General features: G+C 53.2%; 1 protein-coding gene across 1 annotated transcript in view; it reads left to right on the top strand.

Annotated features, from left to right (window-relative positions):
- The window catches only part of QRFPR (pyroglutamylated RFamide peptide receptor), a 29,342-nt gene extending 17,458 nt beyond the window's left edge, over nt 1-11,884 (top strand). The window contains exons 3-6 of the mRNA XM_005869928.2: nt 2,428-2,489; nt 8,160-8,395; nt 9,919-10,016; nt 11,172-11,884. Of these exons, the coding sequence (XP_005869990.1) occupies nt 2,428-2,489; nt 8,160-8,395; nt 9,919-10,016; nt 11,172-11,515 (740 nt within the window). The 3' untranslated portion in view covers nt 11,516-11,884. The remainder of the gene's footprint in view (nt 1-2,427; nt 2,490-8,159; nt 8,396-9,918; nt 10,017-11,171) is intronic.
- The last annotated feature ends 2,221 nt before the right edge of the window (nt 11,885-14,105 follow it).

Raw genomic sequence — 14,105 nt, 5'->3', positions numbered from 1 at the left:
CCTCTCCCTCCCCCTCCCCTCTGGGCCCACCCCAGCACCATGCCTCTCATTCCAGATGTGCCCCTTCAGTTTAGGGCTCAACCTTCCCAGCCGGCTGGCGTGACCTAAGCCAGCCCATGGTGGCAGGGCTGCGGGAACAGTCCTTACGACTTCCTGACCCCAGAGGTGGCTACGATGCCCAGTATACACAGAGACAGGAAAAGTGTGTTTAGAAAAGCAGAGAACAGGGGTGCTGTCCAGAAGGCTGGGCCGCGGGAACACTGGTGCGGGGTGCTGCTGACCCTGGCAGACACAGCTACTGGGCAGTTGGCTTCCTGCGTCCGTCCACGAGGCTGCTGAGCGGGCCCTGGAGGGAAACATCCCGTCCCGGAGCCGCAGTCACAGGGGGGACTCTGCCCCATCATTGCATCCAGCTGTTTACAGCCCAGGCCCCTCGCAGCGTGGAGTGCATTAGGCGAAACAAGCTCCGCTCTCCCAGAGCAGCTACTAGCAAAGTGACCACCCAGAGAGCGGGAGAGTGGGGCCAGCCTTTCTCGCGCTCTCCGGGGGGCCCAGGGCTTCCAAAAGCCACTCATTTCAAGGAGACAAACCAGGCGGGACAAAATTGCTTGTTTTAGTTCATCAAAATGTGTGTCGCATCCTTCCTACAAAGAATTCAAAGGCCTCTTGGCTCTTAGTAATTGGCAGCCATTCACCATCAGGACATCTAGAGGCAGCGGGTGGTGTGGACGGAGGGCCCGGAGCGCAGCACTTGACGGATTATTAAAAAGGAAAGAGGCGCAGAGCGGGCTCGCCATCTGAAAGCAAAGTTGGTAACAGGCAGTCCAAGCGGGTCCTGCTCAGAGAGCCCAGGACCCTCTCCCACCTCCGGCCATGACTGTGCACCTGCCCCAGCGGCTGATGCCAGACTTCCCTGCTCAGAGCTCACAGACCCCTCCGCAGTGTTCCCCCAGCCTTAGGTGTCTGCCCCTGAGCCCGCCCTGCACCCGGGTTTGGCACTGAGCTAAGCCAATTAGACTCAACTCCGTCCAAACACCACTGATGGCTGGAGAAATGACTGGACACAAGGTAACGTAATACAGTGAGGAGTGGGGTAGAATAGATATACCTGGCCATGTGCAGAGATAGATAGATAGATAGATAGATAGATAGATAGATAGATGATAGATGATAGATAGATAGATAGATAGATAGATAGATAGATAATGATAAATGTAGATAGATAGATAGATAGATAGATAGATAGATGATAGATGATAAATGATAGATAGATAGATAGATAGATAGATAGATAGATAGATAGATGATAGATGATAAATGATAGATAGATAGATGATAGATAGATAGACAGATAGATAAATAATAGGTAGAGAGACAGATAGATGATAGAGAAATGAGGGATGAAAGAGAGGGAGGGGGGAGGTGGGAGAGAGAGAGAGAGAGAGAGAGAGAGAACTGTCTTGAATCATACAGGCTCTCTGGGCAGTGTGCCCGGTGGTGTGTGTCCTTATAAAAACCCGTTGTGGCTTAAGTGAGTCTCAGTTCCTTGGTTCCTTGAACCCAAGACAACCCACGGTGTCCCTACTGGTCCTGCTCATATGGGAAGAGCAGAGGCGTGGGAGCCGGAAGTTTTCCTTGCAGTTGATGTCGGGCTCTTGGTTCCGGCCCGTCCCAGGCTCTGAAGATTCTCTTGCTCCTTTTGAAGGACACATCCTTAAAGCAAGTCTCCCAACAGCCTCCCGGTTTCTGCTATTGTGTTTGTTACGTAAATAGGAAAATAATGCCCATCTTAGGGCGGTGATGGTAAACGGACTTTCCTCTTCGAGAAGAAATTGTAGAGGGTGATCTATGTCATGCTTCAGTTTTTCATTCATTCAGCGAGCACCTACTTGGCTGGGAGAATCCAGGTGGCCCGTTCCAGCTGGAAAGGATGGTGGCCCGGGAAGCTCTGTTAGAGGAGGTAGCTCTGAGTCAGTGCACAGAGAGCGTGCGAGCAGGTGCCAATCCGGGAGGCCAGCATGGAGGCGCAGAGCAGCACGGTGCCTTCCGGTGCAGGGACGGAAGCCAGCTCTGTAGCCCCAGGAGGGGACTCAGTGGGAAGAACATGGGCTGACATGTAGGAGGGAAGCGGGAGGTGGGTGAGATGACAAAGACCCTTGGGGACCATGTCAGGGAGTCGGGTCTTACTTGGAGGCATTGGGACACTGTTACCGACGTTCAAACATTGGAAATGTGTTTTAGGGAGACTCTTCCAGCAGCACTTTTGAGGGGCTGAGAGGGTGGAGGTGAGAACACGCGAGGAGACCATTCCCAGCTCCTGGGGAGGTGACGGGGTGCACAGGGCCTTGGAGTCTGTATGCTTAGAGGACTGAGCACGACGTGTTTTGCTCGGCTGAGTCGTATTCTGATGACTGTGCCCTGTTACAGGTGTGGTCTGGCTGGTGGCGGTCATCGTCGGAGCCCCCATGTGGCACGTGCAGCGGCTCGAGGTGGGTTCGGGGCTGGGGCTGATACTGATACTATGACAATGTCCTGCCCTCTTGATTGAAATCCTTTCCTTCCTGCAAGAGATTTCAGCGAATCTGCGTGATCGCAATGATTTCACTGGCGGTTTTCCAACCGGACTCAAATAACACGTGTTCAGATTTCCCCGCTGTTTTACCTCGCTCTTCCTTGACCTTCCGTGGGTCAGACTGGCCAGGGTCAGTGTCTGCATATTCCTGCAGCTGGACGCGGCTCGCCGAGGGTCCTGCGTGGCCAGTCAGGTCGTGAGTGTCCGGGGGTCACTCCAAATATTTTTATTTTAAAGTCACATAAAAAAATTGTGATCGATTATCTTCTTATTAGTTGATTCTCTGTCCTAAGTCCTTTCTCACCTGTCTTCTATTCAGTGACAAATTGCAGTTTGAATTGGAAACGTGGGGGGATTGTCTTATCCAGCCTCTTGGTCAGCTGGGCCCCGCCTTGCCTGGGGAGTCACAGAGGGGGCGGGGCCCTGCTGGTTTCCAGTGGCCCCACCCACTGGGGGCGTGTCCAGCACAGACAGTGGTCTTCAAACCTAGGTGGGGGTCGCCCAGGACTCCCTGAGACAGTGTTTAAACGGTGCGTCCTTCTGTGCTTTTGAAATCAACACAGCATGCGAGGCGAGGTCCACCAGCTAGAGTGTCAGATGTGCCTCAGACAAGAGTCCACTTAAAACCTGGTGTTATTTTGGGGGTCGCCCAGGACTCCCTGAGACAGTGTTTAAACTGTGCATCCTTTTGTGCTTTTGAAATCAACACAGCATGCGACGTCCACCAGCAGGGTGTCAGATGTGCCTCAGACAAGGGTCCACTTAAAACCTGGCGTTATTTATTTATTTTTATTTTTTAAATTTTAATCAAGTTGGTATGCAATCTTATATTGGGTATATTAGTCTCAGGTGTACAATATAGGGATTTTTAGACCCTATAATGTGATCACCCCCTGACTCTAGTGTCATCTTCATCCTGTGCACTTATCACTATATTGTTGACTCTGTTCCCCTTCCCCTGCTCACCCCACTCTCCCCTCCCTTCTGGTAACCACCCTGTGGTCTCTGTTTCTATGAGTATGGTTATGTTTTATTTTGTTTTTAGATCTCACATATACGTGAAATCACATGGTATTTGTCTTTGCCTAGTATTATTTCCCTTAGCATAATATCCTCTATATCCATCCATGTTGTCACAGATGGCAAGATTTCATTCTTTTTTATGGCTGAGTAGTACTCCATTGTACACATATACCCCATCTTCTTTTAAAAAATATATCTTTATTGATTTCACAGAGGAAGGGAGAGAGAGATAGAAACCTCAATGATCAGAGAGAATCATTGATCGGTTGCCTACTGCATGCCCCCTAATGGGGATGAAGCCCGCAACACGGGCATGTGCTCTGATTGGGAATTGAACCGTGACCTCCTGGCTCACAGGTCAACGCTCAACCACTGAGCCACGCTGGCCAGGCCACCTCAGCTTCTTTATCCACTCAATCTATCGATGCACACCTATGCTGCTTCCCTACCTTGGCTATTGTAGAGAATGCCACAATGAACGGAGGGCTGCGGATAAATCAGTGTTCTCATTGTGTGTTGCTTTTGTGTGTGTGTGTGTGTGTGTGTGTGTGTGTTTGTTTTTTGAATAAATACCAGAAGTGCAATTGCTGGGTCATAGGGTAATTTTATTTTAGTAGCTTGAGGAATCGCCATCCTGCTTCCCACGGTGGCTGCACCAGTCGGCACTCCCCCCAGCAGTGCACGAGGGCTCCCTTCGCTCCACATCCTCCCCAGCACGTGTGTCTGTGGACTTCCTGATGGTAGCCACTCTGCCAGGTGTGAGGTGGCATCTCACTGTGGGTTTGACTTGCCTTTCCCTGCTGATTAGTGCCATTGAGCCTCTTTCCCTAGGTCTGCTGGCATCTGTATGTCCTCTTTGGAGAAATGCCTTTTCACGTCCACTGTCCATTTCTCGACCGGATTGTTATTGTTTTGTGATTGAGTTGTGTGAGTTTACTCTCTGTTTTGTAGACCAACCCCTTATTGGACATACCGTTTGTGAATAAGCTCTCCCAGTCCGTCAGCGGTCTTTTCACTTTGTTGGTGGTTTCCTTCGCTGAGCAAAAGCTTTTCAGTCTGATGCAGTTCCATTTGATGGTTTATTTTTATTCTGTTCTCTTGCTTGAGGGGATGTGTCCAAAAAGATATCACTCAGACGGACCTCAGATAGTTACTTGCTGTGCTTTCTTCTCGGAGATTTATGCTTTCAGCCCTTAGGCCTTGCACGGAACCTGTAGCCCGTTGGGAGTTTATTTTGTAGATGATGTGAGAGAATGGCTCCGTTTTGCTTTTCTGCATGTCTCTGTCTGGGAGCATGCGGCTTGATTCTCGACCTAAGTGGATGCTGAGTGAGCGAGGCTCCAACACGCGGGCAGGAAGCCGGCTCCTTCCATTCCCTGCTACCTGGTGGGATGCAGGACGAAGCCTGGCGCGGGCCTGGCACTCCTCCGGTCACCTCACCGCCAGGACAGTGCTAGTTTCTCGCTAACATGTCCAACCTGGTGTTACGACCCCATCAGCCCGAATCCTCGTGGGTCAGCAACGTCTCCCTCCCCGGTGGGAGCTGCTGTGGGTCTAGCATCCGGCCCGCTGGAGGGGGGGTGCCCATCCCCTTCTTCTCCGCCTCCTCTCCTGTCCCTCTCTCCTGGGGGCCTCGGAGCAGAGTGGGGACAGGAGGGCAGGTGCCCCTGAGTGTGACTGTGGCCTGTGACTGAGCCTTTACTTCATGGATGTCTCCAAGAGAAAACTGCCCAGGTTCCGGCTGCTGCTGCCGCTCCGGTGGCTGCTCCGGGAGCATGGGCTCTGGCACTCTGTGACCCGCACCCTCTCTAAGGCCTGTTCTCTGTCAGGAAACCCGCCGGAGGGGCCCCCGTTCAGAAATGGCCCAACCCATTCCCACCGTGGGGTCCATTTCCTGCCCACAGAACTCTAGGAGATTTGTCTGCTTTTAGAATACAATTATTTTAGCCAGTTCGGCTCGGTGGATAGAGCATCGGCCTGCAGACCAAAGGGTCCCGGGTTCGATTCTGGTGCCTGGCGCTCCTCCGGTCACCTCACCACCAGGACAGTGCTAGTTTGTCGCTAACATGTCCAGCCCGGTGTCACGACCCCATCAGCCCGAATCCTCGGTGCGTCGGCAACGTCTCCCTCCCCGGTGGGAGCTGCTGTGGGTCTAGCATCCGGCCCGCTGGAGGGGGGGTGCCCATCCCCTTCTTCTCCGCCTCCTCTCCTGTCCCTCTCTCCTGGGGGCCTCGGAGCAGAGTGGGGACAGGAGGGCAGGTGCCCCTGAGTGTGACTGTGGCCTGTGACCGAGCCTTTACTTCATGGATGTCTTCAAGAGAAAACTGCCCAGGTTCCGGCTGCTGCTCCTGCTCTGGTGGCTGCTCCGGGAGCATGGGCTCCAGCACTCTGTGACCCGCACCCTCTCCGAGGCCTGTTCTCCAGCAAGAAACCCGCAGGAGGGGCCCCGTTCAGAAATGACCCAACCCATTCCCACCGTGGGGTCCATTTCTGCCCACAGAACTCTAGGAGATTTGTCTGCTTTTAGAATACAATTATTTTAGCCAGTTCGGCTCGGTGGATAGAGCATCGGCCTGCAGACCAAAGGGTCCCGGGTTTGATTCTGGTCAAGGGCATGTACTTGGTTGCAGGCTCCTGGTCGGGGTGCGTGCGGGAGACTAACAATGTGTTTCTCTCACATGGATGTTTCTCTCTGTCTTCCCTTCCCTCTTCCACTCTCCCTAAAAATCAATGGGAAAATGTCCTTGGGTGAGGATTAACAAAAATAAATATAATTATTGTAGCACATGCTCCAAATAGATTTTAAATCTACGGAACTGATTTAGTTTATAGAAAATACACATAATTCAAGTGACAAAGCCAGTGCTTGCTGCCGGGTAGAGCAGCCAAATCAGATTTGCTTTCTGTCAGGAGAAAGTATGAGTTCATTCTTCAAAGCAAATAAACGTATTTATATGCATCCCACGGCCTCCTTCTGGCACCTACATTCTATCAGAGCCAGTGTGTGCAAGCCTGACTGAGGCTGGCACTGCCACCTGGTGCCATAAAGCACCACTGACCCCTTTGCTTTCTTCTTGCAGGCTCTCTCCCAGGGCTGACATATAGGACAACGAGAGGCCCGGTGCATGAAATCTGTGCACTCGGGTAGGGGGGTCCTTCAGCCCAACCTGCACCCTCTCACAGTCCAGGAGCCCTCGGGGGATGTCCGACTGCCGGCTTAGGTGGGGAGTGGGCCTAAGCCGTCAGTCAGACATCCTCAGTGCTGCCCTGGAGGTGGAAGAGACTCCCGCCACTGCCCCTGTGCTCGCCAGCCAGCTGAGCGGTGCTCCCCCTGTGGGAGTGCACAGACCACCAGGGGGCAGCTCCTGTGTTGAGCGTCTGCCCCCTGGTGGTCAGTGCTCATCATAGCAACTGGTCGTTCGGCCAGTGCACACCTGTCCCTGTCGACCGGCCATCGGTGTTGCGCTAGGACATGCCAGTGAGCAGTCCCCGTGGTTGGCCCTGCTGGCGCCATCTGCATGGAGTCAGGTGGATTTCATTTTGATGTCCTGTTCCCGGGGAGTCTGGATCTTGAAATTACTCTTCACTGAGTGTTTTCATTCCAGTTAGTTGTGTCTGTAAATAACGCCTAGATCAGAGCGTGAAGTTTATCTTTGGTGAATATACAACCCCCCTGCCGGATCTTGAAATTACTCTTCACTGAGTGTTTTCATTCCCAGTTAGTTGTGTCTGTAAATAACACCTAGATCAGAGCGTGAAGTTTATCTTTGGTGAGTATACAACCCCCCCGCTTCAATTGGCATTGAAGAGTGGAGATAAAATTTGCTGGGGATGGAGGCAGAAGGACGTCTAAGACCTAAGTATGTTCCATCTGGGAAGTGCCAGAGTGGGTAAAATGACAGTCGCTTTGATAAATTCCCTAACGTTTATTCCTATTGTCCAGAGAAATGACTTGAATACAGGCTAAATGTTTACTTTGTCTCTTATTAGCATTGCTCTTTTTCTTAATGTTGTTACTAGTAATACATCTGAACTGATGAGATGAGTATGTCAGAAATGGTATTAATAAACAGACATTGACTTTCTATAAAATACACCCCTCAAAGGCTTATCACTGAGTCTGAATATTTTTAGATCAGCAACAGTTTGGATCCCACTTTCTCATTCACCTCAGAATCTCTTGTTTTATTGAATTTATTGGGGTGACATTGTAACTGGTATTTTCATTCATATGTCGGTCATTGAAGTGTTCTTGTACCCCATTGAAAACTTATGACCAGAGTGTAAAGAGTGGAGAGAGAAAACAAATTAAAAAAAAGAGTGGAGAGAGATAGAAAGCGAACAGGCTTTGGACCTCAATTCCACTTAACATAGAAAAGAAAGCATTAAAACGCAGAAGAATTTAAGCAGCGACGTGGAAAAAAAAACAACCCACAGTTCAGAACGAAAGGACAATCAAATCGTATGTCGTTGGAGGCACGTCCCCATGGTAACCACATGAGGGTCTGCACCCCCGTGGTCCCTGGCTGCTGGCTCTCCTGACCCAGCCATTCTCATCCCAAAGGTTAAGTACGACTTCCTCTACGAAAAGCAGCACGTCTGCTGCTTGGAGGAGTGGAGCAGCCCCGTGCACCAGAAGGTCTACACCACCTTCATCCTCGTCATCCTCTTCCTCCTGCCGCTGCTGGTGATGCTCAGCCTGTACAGTAAGATCGGCTACGAACTCTGGATCCACAAGAGAGTGGGGGACAGCTCGGTGCTTCGGACCATCCATGGAAACGAGATGTCAAAAATCGTCAGGTTGGTTTAGTTCTCCTCAGGTTCAAATTTTTATTAGTTGGCTGCCTCCTGCATGGCCTGCACTGGGAATCGAGCCCACAACCCGGGCATGTGCCCTGACCGGGAATCGAACCGTGACCTCCTGGTTCATAGGTGGACGTCCAACCACTGAACCACGTCAGCTGGGCTCAAATGTTTTTAATTAGTTGTGCTGGACGGGACGGTTACCGGGGACCTCAGAATTCTGGGGTGCGTTTGTTAGTGCCATTTGTCCTTCGCGTGTAGGGATGAGCTCTCTGTACACTTTTGAGGGTCCATGTGTGACAGGAAGGAAGAGCAAGCTCACCAGCCCCCACATCCACCCTCTCAGATGGAAGCTTCCTCAGGGTTTAGACAGTGTCTGTTCCGTCGATATGTCAGCAGGACGAGGTGGGAGAGCTGTGGACTCCCCTGCCTGCCACTCACAGCCCAGAAGTCTCCTTCCTCCCGCCCCGCCTTCCTCACAGGTCCCAGGGAGCACGGAGTCCGTCCCCCCTGCCTCCCGCCCAGGCACAACGCTAAAATATGTGAGATGATACTTAGGAAAATCCTTGAGAAGCCAGAACGTGCTATTTTCTTTAATTTTTATTGATATCTTTTATCTTTACCAAAGGGCATTGCTTTTTGATTGCATTCATTAGCGGAAAATTTAAAATGAAACATATGGTTCATTTTACAATCGACACGGAATGGCCATTAAAAACAAAAATAAACAAAACCTGGTAAGAAGTCCAGTGGTTTGAGGAGACTTTTGCATTGCTTCGCGTGCGCAGCGCCCCCTGGTGCCCAGTTTGTAGGAAGACATCCTCCCTCAGTGCAGGAGATGCTGAGCAGCTTGGAACTTCCGCCGACTCAGCTCCCCCCCCTCCTGGGAGGAAAGGGCTGCCACACGTTGAAATGAGAAATAATGACTATGAACTTGTATAGATTTAAAGCACCAGGCGAATGAGCCGATTGCTTGCACCTGCTTGTCTCCTTTACAGGAGTCATGGAGAAAACTAGTTTGAAATCCTAGGATGTCACTTAGAGATATAATAAAGGTTTACATTTTAATTATATCTTAGGGCTGCCCATATTTCATAAATATTGATATTTTCCTATCACAGGGGCGAGTGGCCTTCAAGGTCAAAGAATAAGAGCTTAGGCACGGAAGTCAGACTGCCTAAATTTAAACCCAAGGAGCCCTTATTCCTTTAAATCCCTTACTGGCCAGTCTGACCTTGCAGGTTACTTGACCTTCGAGGGGCCCCGTTTCTGCATCCGTCAAGGCTTGCTGGGAAGACTGATGACATCATCCGTGCCCAGCAGCCTGCTGGAGGCCAGCCCCCTCTGCGCACACGTCCGAGGGTGTTTAGAATGTGAGAGATGTGGGGGTAGGGTGATGGCGACGGGAAGGTGGAATGATGGTTAGCAGTCTGGGCTCCGGCTTGATTTACGAGCTTTGCCATCGATCCGGCACGCTTGCCAGGGAGAGGTTAACCGACACTGTGTCCCCGTGGGCCCAGGAAGAAGAAGCGGGCTGTGGCCATGATGGTGACCGTGGTGGCCCTCTTCGCCGCGTGCTGGGCTCCGTTCCACGTCGTGCACATGCTGGTGGAATACAGTGAGTGTGGCCCTCCCCTGACGGAGCCCTGCTGCGTCTCCCGCCGGAATGCACAACGCTCCTGGGAAATGTGTCGCTATGCGCGGGGCCAATCAAGTACCGAATGTTGAATAGGTTTCTTTTGTGTTTGCAAGGCGACTAGACCCGTGGTCGGCAAACCTCGGCTCTCGAGCCACATGCGGCTCTTTGGCCCCTTCAGTGTGGCTCTTCCACAAAATACCACGTGCGGGCGCGCATGTACAGTACGATTGAAACTTCGTGGCCCATGCGCAGAAGTCGGTTTTCGGCCTGGGCGAGTCTATTTTGAAGAAGTGGCGTTAGAAGAAGTGGGGGTACGTTCGCTGAGGTCGACCCCTCAGATTGAGGACGTTTTTAGCAAAGGCCAGCTTAGGAGGACCCTGATTAAGTTAATAACAATGTACCTACCTATATAGTTTAAGTTTAAAAAATTTGGCTCTCAAAAGAAATTTCAATCGTTGTACTGTTGATATTTGGCTCTGTTGACTAATGAGTTTGCCGACCACTGGACTAGACCATTCGATGGCAGAGAATTCTGTCTGAGCGCAACCACGTCTTTAATAATTACAGACGGGCCAGGAACGCTCTGACACCCTCCCTCCCTGCTGTGCCTTCTGCGCCCCCGAGTCACACAGGTGTCGGGAGAGGAGGCAGCCTCTGTCCCCAGCGAGAGCCCTGCCCCGAGCCCCATGAACTCAGTAACCCATGCGTTCCCGCCCTTCGGAAGTCTCCCCATGACCTCCGACGTGGCGCGGTTCTCGGATGACCGCGTTTCTGTAACAGGGAACGTTTGCGGAGCAACCACGGCTCCCAGGGTAGCTGCAGCTTGCAGTCCGGTTGGATGCATGAGCCCCACGTCTGCTGGGCCCGGCGTGGCGGTCAGCCTGGCTGCTCTGGGAATGAAGGCCCCTCACGGGGCTGCGTTCTGCAGACACCCCTGCTCCCCCCAGAGCGACCTGGAGCAGTTCCCACACCTTCAGCCACTCGCCCAAGTGCGAACCGAGGTTCCTTGCTGTCTTAAGTCATTTCCCCATAAAAATCTGACCTTAAACATGAACACAAAGACGGATGAGACGCAGAGGTTTTGTTTTCGGGTCCTTAAGACAAATGCGCGTTCTCAATGTGCCTCTGTTCCAGGCAGCTTCGAGGAGGAGCATGATGAGGTCACCATCAAGATGACTTTTGCCGTCGTGCAATTCCTGGGATTCGCCAACACCATCTGTAACCCCATCATTTACGCCTTTATGAACGAGAACTTCAGAAAGAACTTCCTGGCCGCCCTGTGCTGCTGTGTGGTGAGGGAAACCCTGTCCCCCGCATGGCGGCGGCATGGGCCCTCGGGGACGGCCATGACGCAGAAGCGAGCCGCGCTGGGCCGGAGGGAGGACGCCGTGGAGGAGACCAAGGTCGAGGCGTTCAGCCACGGCCACATCGAGGTCAAGCTGTGCGACCTGCCCGAGGAGACACGGCGGCCCCGGTGACCGCCCCCCTCTCATCCTGGGCCGGAGCAGCTGCGTCAGGGTCAGGCCGTGGCGCACATGGCAACAGCGCCCTCATCGTTAATGTCACATCTCCATCATCGGAAGGGAAGTGACTGTGAGCACAGGCCAGAGACTTCTCTCACTGGTAGAGTGATGAAAAGGAGTCACCTTAAGTCATTTCCCCATAAAAATCTGACCTTAAACATGAACACACAGTTTTGAGAAATGAGTGACCCGTCCTGGGATCATTCGTGTGGATTTAAAGTCTCGTACACGCGTGGCTGGTAGTCTCCCCTCCAGTCAACGTGATGTGGCTTTTCTGTGTTGTTGAAACTGGATGAGAAAATAAAAATGGCATCTTCCTTCTTGTCGAGCATGTAATTCCAGGGCCCCTTGAACTTGAAGCTGGGGGACGCTGCTGGCGGCCAGTCTGCCCAATGATGATAATGGCGAGGAAGACGGGGAGCAGCAGGCGGCAGGTGAGTGATGTAGAGGCAGACACCTGGGCTTGAGCTGCTGCTGCTTCTTTTTTTTAATCTTCACCCAAGGATGTTTTTCCATGATTTTAGAGAGAGTGGAAGAGAGAGGGAAAGACATCAAGGAACATCGATGTGAGAGAAACACATCGATTGGTTGCCTCCTGCACACTCCCTGACCAGGGCCCGGGTGGGGAGGAGCCTGCAACCAAGGTACGTGCCTTGACAGGAATCGAACCTGGGACCCTGCGGTTCGCAGGCTGATGCTCTATCTATCTGCTGAGCCAGTCCGGCCTGGGCTGGGCTTGAGCTTCTGGTGGTCCCACCAGTCACCACCGCTGTGCCCATGAGCGTGCCCCGTAACCCCCACGCTCACTCCTTCCTGTGGGAACAGTGGCTGCGAGCAGATGGCCGTGTTCTGAGCTCTGTCCCAGCCCCTGGCCCTCAGGCCTCCTTCTGCCCCTCTCCCTTTCTGAGGCTGGTCCCGGCCCTGTCCGACTACCCACTCACGCCCACATTGTAACGGGTTCTCCACTCGCAAGGAGAAGGAGTCTCTTCTGAGGGTGACATGCGTAGGCCAGGCTACCCTGAATGTTTGCATTGTGAGCCCTTCGCTTTACCAGCGGGATTTAAGGCTTCTGGCTCCAGGAGGGGCTGTTGGCGCAGGTAGCAGACGAGAGAGAATCAACCCCGAGCCCATGGCATTCACTGCGCCCATGGCATTCACTGCGCCCATGACGGCCCTGCCAGAGGGGCAGGCAGGCCCGCAGGGCACCCCACTCTGGGCCTCACCTACATCTCCCTTCACCTCAACTCCCACTTCTCGGCTCCTCCTCTGCCTCCCAGATGAGCGCTCCCTCCTCACTGAGCCCCAGCCCGCACAGCCGCAGGTTCCCCCTTGGGTTCCCCCCGGGGAGGCCTGGGAACCAGAGTACACGGGCCGCTGGCGTCTTTCTCGAGACAGACATTTCATTGTCTGTGGCGACGTGAGCATGAATGACAGGAAGCAAAGGGGGAAGAGTGTGGTTTCAGGAAGGCGTCCGCAGGACACGGGGCGACCAAGTGGCCCAGCTGGCGCAGGGCGGTGCACGGAGCCGCGAGGGTGGGTGGCTGGTGCACACTGAAAGGCCTCATCCTGGCCTCGTGCTGGGCGCCCTGCAATGTCTGGGCACCTGCAGCCAGGATTATCTCCAACTCACGAAGCCGTCAGAGATGAGCCGGACTCACTGATGTTGGTTATTCTCACTCAATCGGCAAATTCCGACGCCTTTTCCTAAGCGCGAGGCACATGCTTGCCCTGGGACTCAGGGAAGAGCACGTGAGCCGCGCAGTTAGAGGCCTGTCCTTCCAGGGTGGGCGCTGCAGCCCTGCAGCCGGGCCTGAGCCCTGAGCGATCAGGGAAGGATGTGAGTGCTTCCCGCCAGACTCCTGGCAGCCGGGAGAACGCTACCTTCCTCACTCACATTGTGTTAATGCCGCTTCAGAGACTAAAGCAGCAGCAGCCGTTCCTTCCCATTGGACATGGCTCTTTGCTCTTTGCTGTGAAAGTTGGGAAGAGGAGGTCCAGTCCATCGCTGAGGAACGCCTACTCTCAGCCGGAGAAGCGAGTCCTGAGTGGGGAGCACAGCTGTGAGGCCACAGGGAGTCCCCACCTTCGCAAAGGGGCCCTGGGACAGCCTCCTCTCTCCCTCCCCTGAGTCTCTCCAGCCCCTTGGTCTCGCACCCTGGGATCTGCTCTTTCCCCCTTTTCTCTCTCTTCATTCCATCCGGTTTCCCCTCATCGGGTGCGTGGAGTGAGAACGGAAAAGGCTTGTGGATCCAGGAGGGGGGCTTGAGCGGGGGCGGGGGGGCAACACCGAGCCTTCCTCTTGCCGGCCTTTGGGCAAAAAGACAAAACCCTGAAAGGACGTGTTTCGCACACCTGCAAGCCCTTTGCTTCACGATGGATCACGGGGCCACACTCGCTCTGTGTCTGCAGAATGGCCCTCCCTTCCCGCCTGTGGGTCAGGACACCAGCCTCAGGCACTCCAGGCCGCCTCCGGCTATTCTAAGTCCCAAACAACTTTAAAAAGAAGGGCCAAGTCGCAGGGCTATGTGCCTTATTTAAAGACTTA

Source organism: Myotis brandtii, unplaced genomic scaffold (genome assembly GCF_000412655.1).
Source record: "Myotis brandtii unplaced genomic scaffold, ASM41265v1 scaffold3097, whole genome shotgun sequence".
Lineage (NCBI taxonomy): Eukaryota > Metazoa > Chordata > Mammalia > Chiroptera > Vespertilionidae > Myotis > Myotis brandtii.
Note: the sequence above shows the minus strand (reverse complement) of the source record. Positions and strands in the feature narration are given on the sequence as shown.